Source organism: Diceros bicornis, chromosome 2 (genome assembly GCF_020826845.1).
Source record: "Diceros bicornis minor isolate mBicDic1 chromosome 2, mDicBic1.mat.cur, whole genome shotgun sequence".
NCBI classification, from domain to species: Eukaryota; Metazoa; Chordata; class Mammalia; order Perissodactyla; family Rhinocerotidae; genus Diceros; species Diceros bicornis.
Genome location: NC_080741.1, coordinates 3,524,806 through 3,546,912, shown reverse-complemented (window position 1 = coordinate 3,546,912; position 22,107 = coordinate 3,524,806). Strand labels below are relative to the sequence as shown.

The 22,107-nt window shown below is 37.6% G+C and overlaps 1 protein-coding gene across 1 annotated transcript; it reads left to right on the top strand.

Annotated features, from left to right (window-relative positions):
- The first annotated feature begins 1,282 nt into the window (after positions 1-1,282).
- On the top strand, positions 1,283-20,445 carry LOC131410674 (arylacetamide deacetylase-like 2). Its single transcript, XM_058548852.1, is given in 6 exon segments — positions 1,283-1,420; positions 4,622-4,844; positions 9,451-9,520; positions 11,374-11,408; positions 11,411-11,544; positions 19,843-20,445. Coding segments are annotated over 6 exon segments (1,203 nt in total).
- Positions 20,446-22,107: the final 1,662 nt, after the last annotated feature.

The window sequence follows — 22,107 nt, the reverse complement described above, 5'->3', positions numbered from 1 at the left end:
GTGTCTTCCTTGCTTGAGAAGGCAAGCACACAAATTAAATTAAATTTGATGAAAGAGTTATAATTAGGATAAGATTGTAAGTCCCAGTTTGTCCAGGAGAGTTCCAATTTATGTGTGTTATTATTAAAAGTGTCTCTTTCACTTTTAGCAGTGTTCTAGTTTGAATGATAAATTATATTACTAAATTACGCCTAGGGGACTCAGGGAAGACTGCAACAAGGATGAATAAAAATAAACATTTTAATAATTAACTTTATGATAGGCTTTGGAGTTAATACTTACGCTTTCAAGAGGTCCAATGCATACTTATACTGGACCCCTGATTGGATTGAATTCTATCACTAAAAATTACTTCCCCTAAGTACTGATTACGGGTGATGAGCTTGAGAATTGTAGGTTTATTGATCTGTGACTGTTCATCTATTTACTAGGTCCTGACATATCAGACAGAAAATCTCCGGTTCTTTGCATCTCTAAAGAACTTCCAGGTGATCAGCTTTATGGACAGATCTCTTTCAGGCTCAAAGGTTGCCGCAGGCATGAGTCCAATATTTGTGCTTGATATTTCCTGCCACCCTGGGCTAAATTTTTGATGCAGATTAATTTTAAATATTTACCACTTAACCATATGAACAGAGTCACTGTGTAATTCTTTAAAAAAACAGAATGTTTTCTGAGATACTGGTACCGAGCCTTGTGTGCTTCAGTCTATTAAAAAGTTCTAGTTGGATGATGATAGAACTTGGACAAGACCCTACATCCCCTATCTTTTGGCCCAAAGCTTGGTGCACCACAACAAACAGGGTTTGTTAACATGGTTAGTAATCCCTATTAATGGCATTAGCCTGGATTTTGATTAAATATCAGATAACTTTTTTTTTAAACTTCTTACCAAACATTGCAATGAACCAATCACAAAATTTTACTTCATGGTTTCTTCAGAGCTGTCATTTAGGCTCTAACTTATATCTTAGTGATAAAGTTGTTTTGAAATGGTGATGGCATCCTGGGGTGAAGAAGCACTGTGGGAATTTTTAACTGCATGCTAATAATATAGGCAAGAATTGACAAATTACCACATCTGTCTCAGAGTCTGTGTACCTGCAAAACAAGTTACTACTGAGCTGTGATATTTGGATTGAATATTAGCCTCCAGTTGTTCAGGTAAACATATTGCCTGAAAGGATTCGCAGTCTGCGTTTGTTCTGCTACTTATTAGTAGTCTGCTACTTACGGAAAAATTTTAATCTCGGCACTGTGAAGAGGCTGGAAAAGGGATACTATGGGGTTCAAAGGTCTCTGTTTGGGGCTGTTTTGTGTTTTCTTTGCCTTTCATGTTTATGTATCTGTACCGGGCAACATTGAAGAATGCTGGAAAGTAATGGCCTTGGATGCAGTTACTAAAACTTGCAGTTTTGTGGTAAGATTAACATTTTTTCTCCTAGATATTGGGATGCCTTCTTGACTAAAAATCAGTACCTATGAACTGTCTATTAAATTACTGTTTTAAACTAATCATGGCTTGTTTGTTTGTTAGGATAAATCAGTTACATAAAACTAAGTAAATAAAACTTACTGCATCTGTGCAAAACTTAGTGAGATAGAATTCTTGCTTCCAAGGAGTTTATGTCTAAATGTAAATACTCCGTATATTGTGATATGCATAAAATAAATGGTATTATTGAAGGGAAAAACTTTGAAGTTTATGAAATAACTTGACTTACATTTGAGTTTTCAGGGACAACCTAGTCCCATAATTATCTTATAGTATACACGTAAACATTAATGATTGTACCTGTTTGATGTTAATGTGGGGCTCTTACTATTTCAATGGCTTCCCTTTGCTCATCTTCAGTTTTTTGTTTTGTTTTTTTTTTTTGTGAGGAAGATCAGCCCTGTGCTAACATCCGTGCTAATCCTCCTCTTTTTGCTGAGGAAGACCGGCTCTGAGCTAACATTTATTGCCAATCCTCCTCCTTTTTTTCTTCCCCAAAGCCCCAGTAGATAGTTGTGTGTCATAGTTGCACATCCTTCTAGCTGCTGTAGGTTGGACGCGGCCTCAGCATGGCCGGAGAAGCGGTGTGTCGGTGCAAACCCGGGATCCAAACCCAGGCCGCCAGTAGCGGAGCATGCGCACTTAACCACCTGGCCGGCCCTCATCTTCAGTTTTAAATTGCTGAATTTCAGAGATTGTCTGACTTGGAATATGCAGAATGGATTATGAGTTCAAGCAAAAACAGCTCCTTGGTAAGGGGAGATACGGTTAGAAACTAACATTTTTGAGCTCTTCGAATGTATAGGCTTTCTATAATATGTACCTCTACTCATCCCCACTATACTCCAATTGTTTTTACCAGTTTATAGAGAAAGAAAAAGAGGCTCTGAAGAGTTCATGCAGCTAGAAAGTGACAACACCAGAATTTGAAGCTAGGATTTTCCTCATCTCAAAACCATACTCTCTGCCAAACCAGGTGGCTCCCAGGAATGTTCTTTGATGGCAGTAACATTAGGAGGCTGAAAGGAGAAGGCAACAACAGCAGCAGCTGATCAGAGAAGAGACAGCAATCCGTGATATAAGAGGGAGAGGCTGTCCCCCGGTGCTTTGTACAGCAGACAACAGTTCTGTGAAACCACAGCAACTCCTGTCTGTGTCTGCTAAGTCCTGATATTTTCCTCTCTGATCACTTCTAGAGGCTCCCCTTCACCATGATTGTCTCTTTCTCCAATGCTCTTACTCCTTGAATTTACATAAAATGAAAGAATATGTGGGTAAGCAAATGTCACCTCCACATAGAAAGTGCTGTTACCTTCCTTGATTATTTCATATGTATTTAAAACTCAGATGACTGATATTGATATTATCACCAAAATTATAACATTAGCACAACATCCAACTCTAAAATTCCACTCTTACTTTCCCAGCTACAAGTTATTCTCGCCATTTTCCATCTATAATAAAATTATGCACTTTATGTATTTGATATTGTAAATGGATTGCCCTTTATATCAAAAAATATAATAAGAAAAGCACACACGTAATTACTTTAAAGATTATTCTAGAAAAATTAACAGTCTTTGGTTCTACGGCAAACAATTTTATTCTTGTCAGTACTGAATTTTGTAACTCAAAGTTGTGATGTCAGTAAGAAAAACTGGTTTTTTTTAACACATGAAAAGGAAGTGAAATTTAAAGATCTTGGTAAAGTGGCCTTCAGAAACGAATGCATTACTATGCAGTCATATGTTAAATCAGAAGGTGGAGTTTGGTAGAAGAAAGCATGTCCAATCCTGAAAAATTTCTTTAACCCTTCATTGTACAATTTTTACGTATAAAATGGGGATACTAATAATAAGTACTTTGCAGGATTTCTCTGAGAATTAAAGATCATGTATGCTAGAAGAGCACAAAATACTCTCTAAAGTGGTACCTTTTATCATTTGAAAAATACTTAAGTATCTGCTCAAAATAGAAAATATCTGGGAAACGAGAAACAAGGCAATTTGGCAAAAATCTTTTAAAAGCCAATTCACCAAATGAAGAATTAACCTAATTTACCCATTTACCAAAAACTTGCTTTAAGAGATGCTCTACTTGATTATATTCAATTAGCATGAAAATACTTAAGAATTCTTCTTAGTGAAGGATACTTAAATAATAAGACAAGATTCATTGAATCCTTACATGTGCCAGGTACTCTTCTACGTGTGTTAAAAGTCCAACTCACTTAAACCCTACTACAACCCACCGAGGGATTTGTTATTATCATTACAATTGTATAGATAAGGAAATTGAAGTCCAGAGAGTAATGTGCTTAAGGGCATGCGGCCAGTAAGTGGTAGTATAAGAGGTTGGTCTAGAAAAATGGGTGCAGAGTTGGCTGTGACATTCACTGGCTGCAACTTAGTTTCTGCATCGTTCCCTATCATTAATGTGTAGGGATTAGATGTTCTTGAAGACCCTGTAACCTTAAACTCTTTGGAATAATTGTAGTATTGTGGTAATAAAAGCTGTTTAATATACTATCGACCACGTAATTTTTAAAGTTTTCTTTTGAGTAAACCGTTCAGTGACATGTCACAAATGTGCTAGAGAAGCTGGTTAGAAAGACCAAGGACAGCTTTCTTCAATGATGTCACATACGGGATTTTAGGGGTGCGGGTGGGTGGGGGGGCCCAAGGACACAAAATGTATTTGGAGTTAAAAAACAGGATATTTGACTCATTAGTAGCGTGGTCATAGATGACTTAAAATTTTAGATTAAATAAAATGAACAATAAAAAAAGGAAAATATGACAGCATGCCTATGAAAAAGAAAAGGTGTTATAAGACCTGGAAACTTTTCAAACAAGAATTTACAATCAAGAAATAATTATAATATGCATTAAAAAACTGCCAGTCAATTGACAGCTTTTCAGTGACATTGTTATTAATCTAAAATACAGAATACTTGAGATTTTACAAAGGCAACAAGGATAGGCAATAAGATCTATACAGTAGTATTTGGAAATAATTTTTGCAAACATCTGTTTATTTATTTTGTTTATGTTTTTTTGTTTTCTCCTTATATGCATTTGATGTTATTTAAAGATGAAAATGTTTAATTTTGTTTTGCTCCTACAGGCCACATGTTTTGAAAATATAGGTATTATGAGATATGAAGAGTTTCTGTCTATGATATTCAGGCTGGACTATACTCAACTGCTTTCAGATGAATACAACACAGTGACTGATACAGCACTTAGTGACATTCCAGTACGTCTGTACCTGCCAAAGAGAAAGTCAGAAACCCCAAGACAAGCTGTAGTCTATACTCACGGTGGTGCTTTTTGTTTTGGAAGTTTCAGTAAGTTCATTATATAAGAAAAAAGTATAACTGGCTGTATGTTTTTGATGTAAGAACTATTTTATATAAATATACATACTTTGTATACATCCGTATATACATACTTATATGTATACTATGTATAAGTATAGCTATAAATATTAGATATCTTTTTTTTTTTTTTTGCTGAGGAAGACTGGCCCTGAGCTAACATCCATGCCAATCCTCCTCTTTTTGCTGAGGAAGACTGGCCCTGAGCTAACATCCGTGCCCATCTTCCTCCACTTTATGTGGAACGCCGCCACAGCACGGCCTGACAAGCGGTGCGTCAGTGCCCGCTCGGGACCGGAACCCGGGCCACCAGCATCGGAACAGTGTGCACTTAACTGCTACGCCACAGGGCTGGCCTGATGTTAGATATCTAATAGAGAGATAGACAGAGACATAGATTGGGCAAAAAAATATGGAAATTATGACTTCTGTTTTTGTTTTGTTTTTTGGTAATGATTTTCTTCTTCTCGGCTTTTATATTGAATGAACTTATATCAAACGAAAGTAGGACATGAACAAGTCAATTAGTAAAACTTTTTTTCTTTGGGGTCAGAATATATTCAGGAGCAGAAACATTGAAGCGATGCAAATATTTTAAATGGGACATCATAAGCATATGCTGTTGGTTGCTACAAGATCAAGTTTGTAGTTGCTGATAACAATATGCTCACAGTGGTAAAGGTTAGAATGCTTGCGAGTCTTGATTCTATTTATTTATTTATTTATTTACTTGTTTTTTGTGAGGAAGATCAGCCCTGAGCTGACATCCGTGCTAATCCTCCTCTTTTTGCTGAGGAAGACCGGCTCTGAGCTAACATCTATTGCCAATCCTCCTCCTTCCCCGCCCCCAAAGCCCCAGTAGATAGTTGTATGTCATAGTTGCACATCCTTCTAGTTGCTGTATGTGGGACACAGCCTCAGCATGGCCGGAGAAGCGGTGCATCGGGGCACGCCTAGGATCCGAACCTGGGTCGCCAGTAGCGGAGGGCGGGCATTTAACCGCTAAGCCACAGGGCTGGCCCTAGTCTTGATTCTAAAAGGAAAACACAAACAAAACTAGGCAAGAATGAGCTCTTCCTGGGAAGTCCAGTTTCCTTACTTATCTCAGGTAATGATTCTAAGAGGCATATGTTGCAGATTCAAAACAAAAACATGGACAAATTTACCTTTATGAAAACTCCATCATAGAATGGTGCTGGTATCTGGGGGCCACTGTTCTGTTTAATTCCCATCATAAGATTAAACAAATGACTAGAACTGAGGAAAGATACACAGGTAACTAATGAATTTTTTTTTTTTTTACATTTTGTCTTTCTCTAAGTCCCATTTGGTTCTAAATAATTTGAGACCCTTATAAAGATATCTGCAATACAGCAAGCTACACTTAACCAGACATTAGCAATGAGGATTAGTCAAAGAGAAAATAAACATGGAAAATTAATGAGGCAAAGACTCAGTTTAATGTACAAAATGCTAAAATGGTTAGGCTGCAATTTTGGCTTTATAGTTTTCTCCTCCCTAGCATATTGGAAAAAACCATAGTCAGTTACAAATTTCACAGTGATTTTGTCAGAAGAAAATGATTTAGGTGACTCAAATAGAGATTACAGACTTTATTCAGTTGAAGGCCTCAGGGAGCATTTGAAGACCACGTGGCTTCTCAATTGAGGAAGGGTTATGGTTTTTATTATTATTATTATTATTATTTTTTGTGAGGAAGATCAGCCCTGAGCTAACATCCATGCTAATCCTCCTCTGTTTGCTAAGGAAGACCGGCTCTGAGCTAACATCTATTGCCAATCCTCTTCCTTTTTTTTTCCCCCAAAGCCCCAGTAGATAGTTGTATGTCATAGCTGCACATCCTTCTAGTTGCTGTATGTGGGACTCGGCCTCAGCATGGCTGGAGAAGCGGTGCCTCAGTGTGCGCCCAGGATCCGAACCAGGGCCGCCAGTAGCAGATCACTGCTAAGCCACGGGGCCGGCCCAGGGTTATGGTTTTTATAGGCTGGGAAAAATTGAGTTCAGGCAGCAGCACTCAACTTTAACGAGAACTCGTGGTTGGGGGTCGGTCCTGTGTTCGTGTCCTGTGCTTCGATTGGTTGGTAAAATCGTGAAAACCGTGACAAGAGTATTGCTTTTGCCAGCCTTATGTTTTATTAGCTACTCAACGTTCATAGTGTGGGGAAGGTAGGTAGCGATGTAGTAGAAACAAGGGGCAAATGTAGAGGGCCTGGGGAAACAGGGCCCCTCTGTCATGTTTGTCTTATTCTTTTTACAGTCTACAAGGTAAAAATTACAGAATACAAAACTGGATAATTTCTAACACTGAGATGAGAAATCCAGCTCTTGGGCTTTAGAAAAAGACTTTCTATTCTATGATAAACATCTTCAAACTCTTCTCACAGTCAGCTATTGATTTTTATATCATTCTTATAAGTAGAGGCTGATAGCAAGACTTCAAGACATATAATTAGTAAGAGCAATTCTAGGAGCAGGTAATATGATGCAGTAAAAGTAAAGACTCTCTGGGATGTGATCTAGAGGTGAATTTCAGAGTATCCAGGGAAGTAGGTGTTTTGTATAACCTTCAGGAAGTCCTCATAAAAAGGTTGTTTTCATTCTCAAAGATTTCGAATGAACCTGAAAATATCACACTGTGACCAGGAGGAGAAGAATGGTTGTTTTCTACTGCCAGTAGGTATTAAGCCTTAAGACAGGGGTTCTCAAATTTTCATGCTTCAGAATCAGCTAGATGGCTTCTTAAAAGATTGCTGGGCCCCACCTGCAGAATTTTTGATTCATAAGTCAAGAGTGGGGCCTGAAAATTTGCATTTTGAATTAGTTTCCAGTTACTGCTGCTGCTGATCTGGGTTCTACACTACCCTGGACCTCTGCTGGTAACCGGTGCCACCCGTGGGCCTGCTCTGGCTTAGACATCCTGCCCACGGATCTAGTCAGCTCTATCTCTAGTGCCTGTCAAGGACTATTCTGAGTCTGTGTCACTCCAGGCCTCCTAGGCCCTCCCAGTCAGCTAGAGATCAAGGTTGGTGTTATTTCGGAGGAAGCAGAGAATATGAGGGATTGTACGCCCTCAAATGTTTGAACCCTTCATCCCTAGCTGAAGCCCTCCAGTCTATGAATTTGTTGTCAATCACGCCCATCTGTAGCTCACATCTTTCTAATAGTCTCAGAGGAAGACGTGTTGCCTCTTTTTGACAAAATTAGTCTTTCTACCTTTGCTTGGTGTCATATATCAGTAAATATTGTGTGCACTCAGACAGTTTGAGATAGAGAATGGGAAACAAAAAACTTAAACTGACTTTCGTTGTAAAATAAGTGAAAAAGAATTGGGAGATAAAAATGAAGACAGGTTTGAAATGTATCATTGAAGGGCTTTAAACATGAGGGTCAGAGGGTTATTATATCTTGTACACTTTGGTCTTCATCTATGCATTGCCTTTTCTTGCAAATTATCACCTCAATTTTTAATGAAAATATTATTTTTCTACTTAAAGACTAGGTGATTTACTTTTCTATTTTCAAGGCTGCTACACATCCAGTATTGAATTAGCTTTTAATTTGAAGTTTTGCTACTATGCAGGAAGATGCCTTAGAAAAGTTTGGAATTGGATCACAACTCTAGAATTCTCTGAATTTCTAGAATCTTGTAGTAAATAAAGTAATAGCAGACATCACAGATTTGACAAGGTGTTGTGGCCAGGGCACTGGTAAATTGGGGAGAGTACCCGCAGAGAGGGGTGTGTGTGTGTGTGTGTGTGTGTGTGTTTTGCAGGGAGAGCCGATGGCTTGTGTGCCAAGCATGCCAGGATGGATATGTACGTCTAAGTCCACACACTGACTTGCCAGAGGCTGTATCAAGATCTAGTTCCTTTTCCTTAGACTCTATCTGAAATGCAAAGGTTTTTGGACCATTTCATAATGTGGTGTATTAGAAGAAAATAGAGGTTTTGAGGAACTGTGTTATCGAGTGTTGTAGTTTGGAGAGTCAATGCATCTATTAGTACTTTCTTTCTCCCCTGAGCTCTAAACCAGTTGAAAGATTATACACAGAATTCAAGTAAATGAAAGTCAACACATAACCATTATTTCTAGGAAGGCTTTGGAGAATGCATATTAAGTGTTGTTGATGCATCATCTTTAGTTAGACAGAGTACCCATCTGCGGTGGCTGGCCCTGCTGCCCGACCCCTGCCTCCTCCCTGTGAGCCTTGCTGCCTGGAGCAGCAGCGGAGGGCAGAAGGCCCAGGCCACAGGGGTCCTTGGAGGAGCACTGTGTGCAGACAGCAGATGTCAAGAGAAAATCGGAATGGGCAAGCCTAGTTTTTCCTCCCCAAAACACCAACTAGCCACGTCATCTTATCTCCCCTGGAGAGAGTGGCTGGAGAGACACTCCTGTAGACCCTGTCATGCTGATTCAGGTCCCTCACCTAGAAACCGGTGGAAAAAAGTTTCCTTGTAATACTTACAAATCACGTTTATTTGCAAGTTCATAGCTGTAACATTTCTGTTGTTTTTTAATTACAGGGAGTACTTTGACATTTATTTCTTCATTTCAGAGCAGACAGCTTATGACCTCCTGAACAGATGGACGGCACACACATGTGATGCTGTTGTTGTGGGAGTGGAGTAAGAGAATGATTTTCTTTGGCTACTTGCCAAAGAATGGCTTTTGCCTTCACCAAGTAGACATTTGATTTCCAAATCAAGTCAGCTCTGCCTCAAATACAATTTTTTTAATTAATGTATTTTATTTGTCACCATGGCAATATAGACCATTCCTCAAAGGAGTCCAGTATCTCATTATTCTCCTGTGACTATGGGAATCTCTGAGTGACGGCCCAGAGTGACCATTTTTGGAAACACTGTTGCTCTAGACACATAAAACTATAAGGCCCTACTTGTGCCCCAAGTAACCTAACTAGACAGGAGGAAATAAATAAATTATTACATGATTGGGATGTTCGGTTGTATTTGGGCTAATAATAAAATGTTTTATTGCAGAATAATTCTTGTTCGGAGTAATGTAGAAGGGATCAGCTGAGAATGTTAAGCCACTCTCAGGGAAAGTGATCTTACATTCTGGATTTTGCTAGAACATACTAGAATGTTTTAGGACAGTTCAGAATTTTCTTACACTAGTATAGACTGGATTTCTGAAGCTGACATCCTCAGGAGGAATTTTTTTTCTTCCACTTCTTCCCTAGTAACAAAAACATACTTAGAGATTTTTAATCCAATATTGCTTAGAAGACATTCTGATGTAGTTTTTTTTTTTTTTTTTTAGGTAGGAAGTTATGGAAGGTTAGAGAAAAAATTAGAATAAAAATTTCATCATCTAAAGAGTGATTGCCATCATTGTCGTTATGGTTACTTACATAACCTAGAAGAACTTCCTGTTTTTAGGGATATTTCTAATTTATAATATTAGGATATTCTTCTTTTTACCTCCATAGCTTGTGAAGTAATCTAAATCTTATCATTTTAAATCCATTTTGCTATAGTGATGTGTTTGTGCTTGGCTTATACAGTCTATCAAATCGTTATGATTTCTGTTGTTCTTTGCCCTAAAAGTCTAAATCAACTGCATTCAAAGTAATAGATACCAACATCTTTTTGTTTAATTTTGTTAATGTTTGTAAATGTTTGTTAATTTTTTTAATGTTTAAGTTACACTTTGTTTAGGATTTTCTCAATACATACAGTTTATAATAAAATTTTAACGATCATCTCACCAATGTTTAATGTTAAGTACAGATCTCGACAAATTTCAGCATTCTGAAGAACAGAAAGAAAAAGCCTAGCTCTGAGAATAGATTAAGAGAGGTATTCTCCTGATTTCACTGGCCCACATGTGTAGGGAAAAAATCCATTTGTAGCCATTGAAAGAATGGTGTGATAGTGTGCCTCACACATGAATTTACCAGAACAAGCAAGCTCCCTAGCATATTTAGATGTTATTTATCTTTCACAATGTTTATCTAGAATCAACTCCTGAGCATTATCCATCACGAGGCACGTGCATTGCCAGCATGTAGAATTTTTATCTAAATGACGCTGAAGAAACAGGACACTTGCCTAGAATGTGCTCTCAGGGCCGCTGCCTTCAAACGTCCACGGTGCTTCTCCACTAATGTTTTAAATGTTTGGATCTGGAGTTCCACTGAGAGTACGACGTAAGCTGTGGAGTGTCTCCCATCCACAATGTGCTTGGACTGAAAATGACGCTTTCAACCTCAGGGAGTTCTCAGCACTCTCCTTACTCCTCACGCGCAATGCTGTCCATGGACCTGAGATACGAGGTTGACGACCTTTACACCAATTTTCCTTGTTTGACTTAACAGGGAGTTAGAGAAAACTCAGGTTTGATTTTGGGAAGATTAAATAACAAAGCCTGGTGTCAAATTATGTCTATTTTGTATTTGAAAGCTACATAAATGGTACCCTAAAAAATTGTCTAAATAAAGTGTACTTTTTTAAAGCTACAGACTAGCTCCTCAACACCGTTTTCCTGCTCAGTTGAAGATAGCTTCGCTGCAGTCAAGATTTTCCTTCAGGATACAGTTCTTACAAAATATGAAGTGGATCCCACCCGAATCCGTATTTCAGGAGACAGTTGTGGGGGCACTTTAGCAGCAGCAGTGACTCAACAGGTACATTATATTTGTCTTTATGCTGGAAGTAGAGGTCGAAGATCATTTTTTTTCTCATACAGATACCTGATTCTTCCTTAGCAATTTGTTGAGAAGACCATCCTTTCTCATTGGGTTACAGTGATGCTTGAATCTAGAATCAACTGACCATAATCTAATGACCTCTTTCTGAATTGTCTCTTCTGTTCCATTGGTCTACATTGTCTGTCCTTATCCCAGTACTACGCTGACCATAGTTTTGCTCTTTTTTCTAAATTGTTTCTAGTACTCCGTATCTTTTCCATTAAAATGTTGGGCTGTCTTTTCAATTTACAAAAAGGAAAGGCTAATTGGATTTTCATTGGGATTGTACTGCATTCAATCTATAGTTTTGGGGAGAATTGACCTCTTAATGATATTGGGACTTCTAATAATGCACATGGTATATCTCAAATTTTATTTAGGTCCTCTTCAATTTCCTCAGTAATATTTTACTGTTTTCAGTGTAGAAGTGATGCAAATCTTCTCTCAAGTTTATTCCTGAGTTGTTTTGGAAAATTTCATTTAAAATAATATTTCCAAATGTTTATTGACAGTACTTAGAAATACATTTGATTTTTACATTGGCCTCTTACAATCATATCCTTGAAAGATTAACTTATAAATTCTAGTAGGTTTTTTTTTACTTTTCCTATGATTTTCTACACAAACAATCATATCTGCTGTAACTAGAGACAGTTTAAATTCTTCCTTTCCAATCTATATGCTTTTCTTTCCTTATTAGTGCACTGGCCAGGGCCCCCAGTACAATATTGAATATAATTGTCTTGCTCAACATCTTAGGAGAAAATTATTCCATGTTTCACCAATAAACATAACATTAACTGAAGGCTCTGCATATTTGGCTCTTGTCATATTAAGGAAGTTCCTTCTATTCCGAGCTTGCGCATATTTTTGCATAAATGGGTATTGAATCTGCTAAACATTTTTAAGGCATCTATTGAGATGACCGTGTGACTTTTCTCCTGTATTCTTTTGATGTGGTATATTATGTCAATTGACTTTCAGATCTGAAATTATGCTTGCATTCCAGGCATGAGCCTCACTTGGTCATGATGAATTAAAATTTTTATATATTGCTGCTTTCCATTTGCTAAAATTAAAGATTGTGTGATTTTTGAGGGATTGATTTGTATTTTTTTAAAGTTCTTTGCCAGGTTTTGATATAAGGGTTGTACTGGCCTCATTAAATCATTTAGGAAGCATTCCAACTCCTCTTTTTTAAAAAAAAAATCTTTCCTTTTAAGTATGAAAATACAATACTCAGGGTCAGAGCTCTTAGAAGAAGATCAGACACACAGACATTTACACACATATACACAGACATATGCATATATCCACACACACATATTTATGTTTTTATATATACCTATACACATGCAGATATGTATATATATTTATATATATACACACAAGCACTTATGTACAAGTACATGTACATATGCCTTTATGTGTGTACTGATCTGTAACGCCACAGACACATGCAAAGCCCTGTGTGGAGCCAGAGTGGCAGTGGTGGCAAAGCTTCACCTTTGGCTCTGCACCCTCTGCCTCCCTTCAACCCAAGATGGTCCACCTTAATCCCCTTGCTGTTTAGAGTTCTATATTCATTTTCTCAGGGGAAAAAAATAAAATAGAATGTCATTGCCAAAAAGAAAGTTTGCAAACCATTATTGATTCCTGATGCTCTTTCAACCTGAACTAGTTTGCTGGGTATTTGAAATAATACGTCTCTTCTTTGAAGGATCTTGCTGGGGTGGAGTGGGGAGAGTGATGGGGAATGAAAATCGGAGACTGTCCTGCTTTGAGGTTATTATACTAATTGCTCCGCCAGGTCATAGGGCAATCTGACCTGGAATTTTATCTAAAACTGGTTTTGTGGATGTAGAGATTCTGAAAACTGTCCAACAATTCCCGAATAATAATCAAGCAACACCTTGCCACACCTATGATCTCTGCTTGTGCAATTTAATATTTGCTTGGCTTTGTAGGTGAAGAAAGCTTTTGAAATGATGATTAGATGTAGCCATAGAAATTTATTAAGATGTGAAGACTGGACTTATAGCTTTCCAGCAGGGCAATCCTGAATATTAACACAGCCACCAAAACCAGATGCAATTCTCAATAAAATGTTTAGGGCAATAAAAATTGTTCTCTTGAAGTGAATTAAAATTTGACATTATTCTATTCTTTGAATTATTTAATTATACAGGAATAGACTATCTATTTAACTCGCAGATCTTTCTGTTCAAAGATATTGTTACAGCTGAAAGTATGGCATCTGAACTCAGTAAGCTTACATGACATAAAAAGATGGTTTTCTTTGCTCTTTCTTATTATTTTTATGATCGTATTTTAAATTACTTGTTCTTCATGTTCTGCCAAACTTTCTACGTGAGTTATATTTTCATCAAAAAGTTTTATTCCCTGCACTTGGTTTATGCTTGATTGCATAAACCAGAATCAACTTTTACTTTGTAATTATGACAAACCTGTTTTTTTTCAGTCTCATGACCCTGTGATCAATAATATGTTATAGATTTATAGCTTGAAGAACTGAGTTTCAGTATGAATACACACTGAGAGATCAATATTGTTGTGGACTCTGAGAAGACTTCAAGTGGATACATTAGATTTGTTTTTCCTATATGGACACCAAAAAATGACTCATTGTTTCATATAGAACTCACAATATAAGAGGATATTCTCATGGATTAGGAGGACAAATAGATCCATAATTTTCTTTTGCGGACTTAGTCCATTTTTAAATTATATCTCCATTATTAAAAGGGTATGAAAATCTTTCACCTACAATTCAGAGATCTTCTGGCAACACCACATAATGTGTTCTAAAATCACTAATGTTGCTTGCCGGTCACAATGATCCGGATGGTGACTACAGTAAAGGAGACTTTTCTGGACATAGTTTCTTAATCTTTAATCAAGAAGAACAAATATTTTTAATTTAATCATAGCATTTAAATCCAATTTCATGGCCATTTCATCCAATTTTATTTTAAAGTAATCTCTGCATTGCTTTTATTTGTTTAGGGTCATAACTATCTTCTTAATTTTAGAAAATAATGTGAACTGATTTTATACTTTGAAGTAATTATTAAGTCCCACTTTCCTTAATTTTTAAAAACTATGGAAGTATTACAGTATAGGTAATTTATAAAGGAATCTGTGATATAAGCTATCTGTATTTACTATAGTTTATAGTTTTGGCCTTTCTGAATATACCATTCCTACTAATTCGGATCATTTGTCATAAAGTGGTAACGTTGACTTGTTATCTGATTTACAACGATATTTCTATGGCACCTCTTTGGTATATTTCTATGGTCACATGTGAGCTTCCATGTTAGACACTTTAAGATATTTTTAAAATTTTCTTTACAAAACAGTAATACTAGTAAATATTAATCAGAAACTATAATTAATGATGATGCTTTAAAGAGACTTGGCTGACACTCAGCACCCCTGCACATGGTAGCGTGCATAGTAGTATGTATGCTAGTTTCAGCCATTTTTGTTGTTTCTCTCTATGTAATCACAGCATTTCAGTGTTATACAGACTACCTGAAATCCACTGAAAGCAGAAATATCTGTCCTTGGTGATTTTGAAACTTGCATCACCACTGCTCTGGAATCTTCTGTCCATCTGTACTAACCAAATCAAGATGAATTGCAGAAGCCACTGTGTACTCCCAGGTTGGTCTCTGTCACCATTTATTAGATCTTGAACTGAGTAACCCTCTCCTAAGACTGAGAGATTCCTCACATCTTCTATTACGGGCCAATCAGGAATAGATTTCTCTCCCTATATTCGGCAAGTGGGACACGTGTCCAGGGAAAGGAACTTGTCTTGGGAGGTACACCCTCATCTTGGGGAAAAGCATATCTCAATAAGACTGCCAGATTAAATAAAAGATTGGCTAACTTCCGCAGGTCTGTAGAACTAAAACACCCTTATCAAGAATGCAAGTTAAGTCTGCAGTGTATAGGACTTTGAAATGATTACCTTTTAACATTTGAAAGCTGTTCCTGATACACTGGGACAGCAAAGTTGCCTTACCCTGAAGTGACAGATGGAGGTCAATTTGGTAGATGAGAAAGTTGATTTGCTCCAGCCTAACATCGGAAATTCAACCGTCATAATTTTGTTTTTTTCAGGGTTGGGTTAATTGTTTTCTTCCTCATTGGGGAATAGTAGTTCACAATTATGTAATTAATTTGCCACTAACTTAACATGCTTCCCTTTTGATGTGAACTCCTCAGAGATGAAGGAGCTATATCTGTTTTAATGCTATAGAATTTTAGATTCCAGTTGGTCCATGATTATGTTGAGCATGCTTTTGAGGAGGCATTATTTTCCTTAAGTAGCCAGTTTTTTTTACACAGAAGTTTAAAGGTCAGAGACATTCATGTTTGGCAGATAAAGAGTAATATTTTAAGAATTTCTCTCTAGCTCTCTGTCTCTCTCTCTCTCTTTCCCTGGTCTCCCTCTCTCCCCCAAGAGACCTCCAACTTGAGTTAGTTTTGACTCACAAGTTTAATTTTAAGTCTACTGTGTATGAAGTGAAATATATTTTCTTAAAGAGATAATGACCAATTGGCCACCAGATATGCACTTCTTTTAAATCCTGTATTATTTCCAAAACCAACAGACAAATCAACCAACCAACCATCAAACAAAATTCCTCTGCATAGGTTTACATGTTCACTGTCTTCTCTGTTCCTTTCACAATCTAAAATCATCCGCCACCTCTGCTGGATTTCTGCCCCCCACCTCCCACCTTCTCAGCGATCTTTCTCTCAATGTTATTTCCTCTCTTTCCACTTTCTTCAAAACCTCTCAATTTATTTTCTCTTTTACCTCAGCGTGTAATCATATCTAGGCTTTCTCATCTTAAAATCAAAACAAAAAAGAAAGACAAAGCTAGCAAGCCTCTCTTAACCCTTTATCCAATCTTCTGTCCTGTCACTAGTCTGTCTGCTTGGACCCAACTTCAATGAAAAGAAAATTATGCTCTTTTTCTACTTAGTCAGAATGAGCACCCTCCTCCCCTCATCGCTGTGTTCTGCCCTGGCCATGCCTTTCCACTTGCTATGGCAGTTTGTCGATGATCTCTTTTCTTCTAAGTCCAAGGGTATTTTTTATTGTTGTTCTTTTCTATAACTTCTTTTCCTCATTTAAAACTCTTGCCGAATTTTGTCTTAGAAAACTCTTTCTTCCCGCGAAGTCTAACAGCACTCTCTCTTTGTTCTCCTCTTCCAGCTTTGTGTGAGCCAAGCTCCTTCCCTGTATACTCCTTTAAATCTGGTATTTCCTGGGCTCATCCTGTGCTCATTCTGTCTTTTATCCCACTCTCTGCATGGTCTCACGGCCTCAGCTCTGATTTATCTGCTGAAGGCTCTCGAATCTGTGCCTTCCACTGACACCACTGTCATGGGCTCAAGACCCAGATATCCAAATGGATTTCTCCACCTGCATGTTCCCTAAGCTCCAGAAACATCTCCAGGTAAACCTCTTCTACATTGCGTTTACATTAGCTGAAGCAGTTTATACACAGTTACAGTAGTGTGAGTATCCTACTATTCATTGTGGGTGCATATCCCCACCTAGACTCTGAGTGTTCTGGAATCCGGGACAATAATTTTTTTTTAATCTTTATATTTCCAAACCCTGATATCATGCCTGTACTCCTCCTGTCTTCTTCCTCCCAGGGTTGACCTCTGCCTCTCTTCAACATGTTTTATCTGATTAGCTACTTTCTTTAACCTGTCCCATTGTGTAACAGAACACAATCTCACAGATTATCCTTAATGCGTCTTGGTGGAAAAATTTAGAGGTTACATAAAGACACTCCCCTGCACACCACTGGAGCCAGCAGCAACTGATTATTCATATTTGGAATCAGGTTGGTTTTGCTGTTTGCCTGAGAGGAATGTGGGTGTATTCATTTTGCCCCCTCTCTGTTTATGTAGTCACTGTTTGTTTCTGGATGACAATATTATCAGTCGCAATGGCCTATAACTTGAAAAACCAATTAGAGATTCAAATTGGGTAGTTTAATAAGGAAGGACAGAGTGAATAATTCATATGGGAGAATTTTACTTTAAATGTCATAAATTTAGGATTAACGGTGTTTAAGTATAAATGGAAAGTTCCAATGCATCATATCCATTGTGTTCTCTCTGAAATAATGTTAATTACTGAAAAAGATTAAGAATAAGGATGGGTTTGTTGAATATCTTTCATAACCTTTTAATTACTGAGTTACCCAAAGGTCTTTCTTAGACTGAAAAAGTAATAAAAATTTAAATGGACAATTTAAGTAAAGCTTGTGGTTTCTAAACCTCAAGGATATTACCGCGAGCAGGATGTGTTCCCTCAACTTTGTTGACTTTGTACTTTCACTCTTGTTCATTTTACAGTAATAACATCCTGAGATGAATGCTGTATATATGTTTTGCTCTCAGGTACATATGAGTTGCCCACAGAATGAGGACTACAAATCCGTTCATGTGAGATTCAGGTCCATTTTATTGGGAGGTCCATTTGGGGCTTTTGCAGTACTAATGTTGATGGTTCAATTGTAACGTTTATTTAGACCTGTGCTCTCTGATTAGCTGTTGTCTTTGAGTCTGTGTGAGTCTGGAAGAGAAGAACTAAGCTACAGATGGTTCAATAATTCAGCGTTACTGTTGGGACTACTTGTTCTCTATAGCGGTTACTGCTTCTTATACCCTACGACTTCTGGTTCCAAGGGCAGCGTCCGCCTACAAAAACTATAAACTGAACAGCAGTATTCATTCATTTCATTTTCCATCATTTTTTCACATTCTATTGAACATTTTACAGCGGCAGCAGGGTTTTCATTGTCCAGATGCCATTGTCTCAGCTGCCACTCTGTAGCTGAGTCACTTGCCCCTTGGAGACGATTTCAAGGTTCTTCTTGCATCTGCAGGGGTATAGGGGAGACCTCAGGATGCCTTTCACCTCTGGAGAGCAGACAGGGCTCCTGGTCAGACATGCCTCATTTTCTCCTTGCACGTCAAACGTTGTGAAGATCAACAAGGTTTTTTCATGATTTTACTCTTTTTTTCCCCAAACACTTCACTATTCTTTCAGAAGGTAACTTACTGATCAATTGGCTTCCTTTTTTTCTTGTCTTGTATACTTTTGCTTGTGGATAATGTTTCTCAAAATTGACAGTAAGATGTTGGGAACTTTTGATTAATAGCCAAATAATCTTACGTTAAACTTAAAAAAATTAAAAATTATTATTTTTAAGTTTTTAAATTTTAAAATAAAATATTATTTTAATAGTTATATTTATTTCTTCCATTTACTTTGGTTACTTTCAGTCAAGAATTTTTACAAACCTATATATACTGTCAATTTCCCCCAGGAATATCATATTTAGGTTATTTCCATTGGTGATTTTTGACACAAACATCACTATATGTATTTATCTTCCTCTCTCCCTTTCTTTTTTTCCCTGTTGCCCACTGTACCGAACTCATTTTATGCACCACCTCAACTGATGATCAGGCACCGATTGGCTAAAGCAGATTTTACCGTAGTTAGTGCTGTCACTGTGGCCATGGAGCCAGGTTGCTGCTACTTCTGTCACTACATCAGCTGGAGGAGCTCACTGTGGCTGCTCCATCCAGTCCCTCAAGTTGCTCTTGGGAGCAGCCCCATAGTGCCTCACTTTCTGCTATACGCCTTTTTTTTTTTTTTTAAATTTTATTGAGACATAATTGACATTTAACATTATGTTAGTTCCAGATGTACAACATAGTGACTTGATATGTGTGTATTGTGAAATGATCACCACAATAAGTCTAGTCAACATCTATCTCCACACGCAATCATAAGTTTTTTTCTTATCATGAGAACTTTTAAGATTTACTCTCTTAGCAACTTTCAAATACACAACACAGTATTACTAGGTCACCATGCTGCACTTGATATGCATAGAATTTATTTATTTTATAACTGGAAGTCTGTATCTCTCTCTCTTTTTCACACACATAACTGAAATTTTTAAAACTTGACTGTTGAAACGAGCTTGACATTTTTTGATGCCATTGAAAGACATTATCAATATTGTAAAAATAATTTTAATCTCCATCAACTTATGTAGGTTTGTTTATCTCAAGATTGCTTAAATTATTAAAATTAAATATCCTCCTCCTGGTATTTTGGAATTCTTTGTCTCACAGGCTATCATCATGTTTTTTCAGGTGCAGAATGATCTTGAAATAAAGCATAAAATCAAGATACAAGCTTTACTTTACCCGACCTTACAGGTAATTGATTCTTATTTGCCGTCTCACCGAGAAAATGAGCATGGTATAATTCTGACCAGGAACGTAGCCGTGAAACTCGTAAGTTTATATCTCACCAAGGATGAAACATTTCCCCAGGCAATGACAAGAAACCAATATATGCCTCTGGAATCAAGACATCTCTTCAAGTTTGTCAACTGGAGTAATCTCTTGCCTGAGAAGTATAGAAAGGACCACGTTCATATGGAACAAGTTCTTGGAAAGTCTAGTTATTCACTTTCGGCACTTATGGATATGAGGGCATCACCGTTGCTGGCCAATGACTCCCAGTTACGGAATTTGCCGTCGACCTGTATTCTTACCTGTCAGTATGATCTCATGAGAGATGACGGACTTACGTATGTTTCAAGACTTCAAAATGCTGGAGTTCAAGTTGCTCATGACCATATTGAGGATGGAATCCACGGAGCTTTATCATTCATGACATCACCACTGTATTTATGTCTAGGTCTCAGGATAAGAGATTGGTATATTGGTTGGCTGGGTAAGAATTTATAAATATATTTTACATAAAATATGTATGGCCATCACTTAATGGGTTGTAATTTGTGATATCTGCAATTGTAGTGCAAAGAACAATGTCACTTGTGTTGTCTAAATCGATATTTGAATCAGTTATAACAGTTACTGTTTGTCCTTGAACTAGTTATTAGTTCCTCTGACTCACAGAACCTGCATGTGTAAAATGTATGTAATCCTTATTTTTCCTTTACCTATAGTTTATTATGATTATGTTGGTCCTAATAGGGACCCACACTTATTAAACTTGACAGATAAGAATAATTACTGGCAAGTCAGCAAAGATAGTTTCCCGACAGGCACAGAAGTTGTAGTAGTGAGTGGAGAGAAAAAACTAAGACACAACTTCCAAGGTGATTATGTTAGTTTCCTGTGGCTGTTGTAACAAATCACCACAAATTTGGTAGCTTAAAACAAGGAAAATTTATTCTCTCAGAGTTCTGAGGGCCTGGCATCCAAAAGTAGTATCACTGAGCCAAAATCAAGGTGCTGGCAAGAGCCACCTCCCTCTGGAGGCTCGAGATGGAGCTGCTCGCCTCTCTCATCTGCTGGCTGCCATTTTCCTCTGTAGCCAGACCAGTGTAATCTCGAAGGCCAGCATTTTCAAATTCTTCTCTTCTCCATCTTCACACGACCTTCTCCTCTGCCTCGGTCTCAGAGAGATACATGTGTTTGCATTTAGGGTCCATCCAAATAATCCAAGAGAATCCCCCATCTCAAGATCCCTAATTTAATTATATTTGCAAATACCCTCCTTTCTTCCCATATAAGGTAACATTTACAGTGATTGGAATTTCATATCTTTTGAGAGGCCATTTTTTTTTCACATTTTCAGTCAAATTTTATTTTTTTAAAAAGGCAACAGATCAACATTATAATCATTATAATTCAATCTAATCCAAATATGCCTGAACAATGTAGCCCATCTGAGTATGAAGCGAGAAAAGTTTTCCAAAAAACCGTCAAATACATTATCTCAAAATACTCAAATAATAAATCACTTCTGCAAGCGTTTTGTTGAGAGGAATCATAAACTAAAAACAAAGATTTATTGGTGTAAAAACAAATCTGTAGCTTGTAGGATGAATCCTGAGTAGTAAGCATAGTCAGTTGAATCAAGTTAAGAAGTTAAAAATGGAGCAAGAAATGTGTGTGTATGTCTGTGTGTGTGTGTGTGTGTGTGTGTGTGTGTGTGTGTGTGTATGTGTGTGTGGAGGGGAATCTACAAGCCAGTTGACCCAAGAGCAACCGAGATACTGAACTTGTTCAGTTGAGACCACACATTACGTCAAATCTCCTATTTTCAGAAGGCAATTAAAAACGACAATTTCTACAGTCCACAAACCACGTAATATTTTTTTTGTGTGAGGAACATGAGCCCTGAGCTAACATCTGTATCCAATCCTCCTCTTTTTACTGGGGAAGACTGGCCCTGGGCTAACATCCGTGCCCATCTTCCTCTACTTTATATGGGACACGCCACAGCATGTCTTGACAAGCAGTGTGTCCCTGCACCCCTGGGATCCGAACCTGCAAACCCTCTGGCTGCTGCAGCAGAGCGAACGCACTTAGCCGCTGTGCCACTGGGCTGGCTCCTTGTGTAATTTTTTTAAATGTAGAAAGAAGTTAACCATGTGCAAA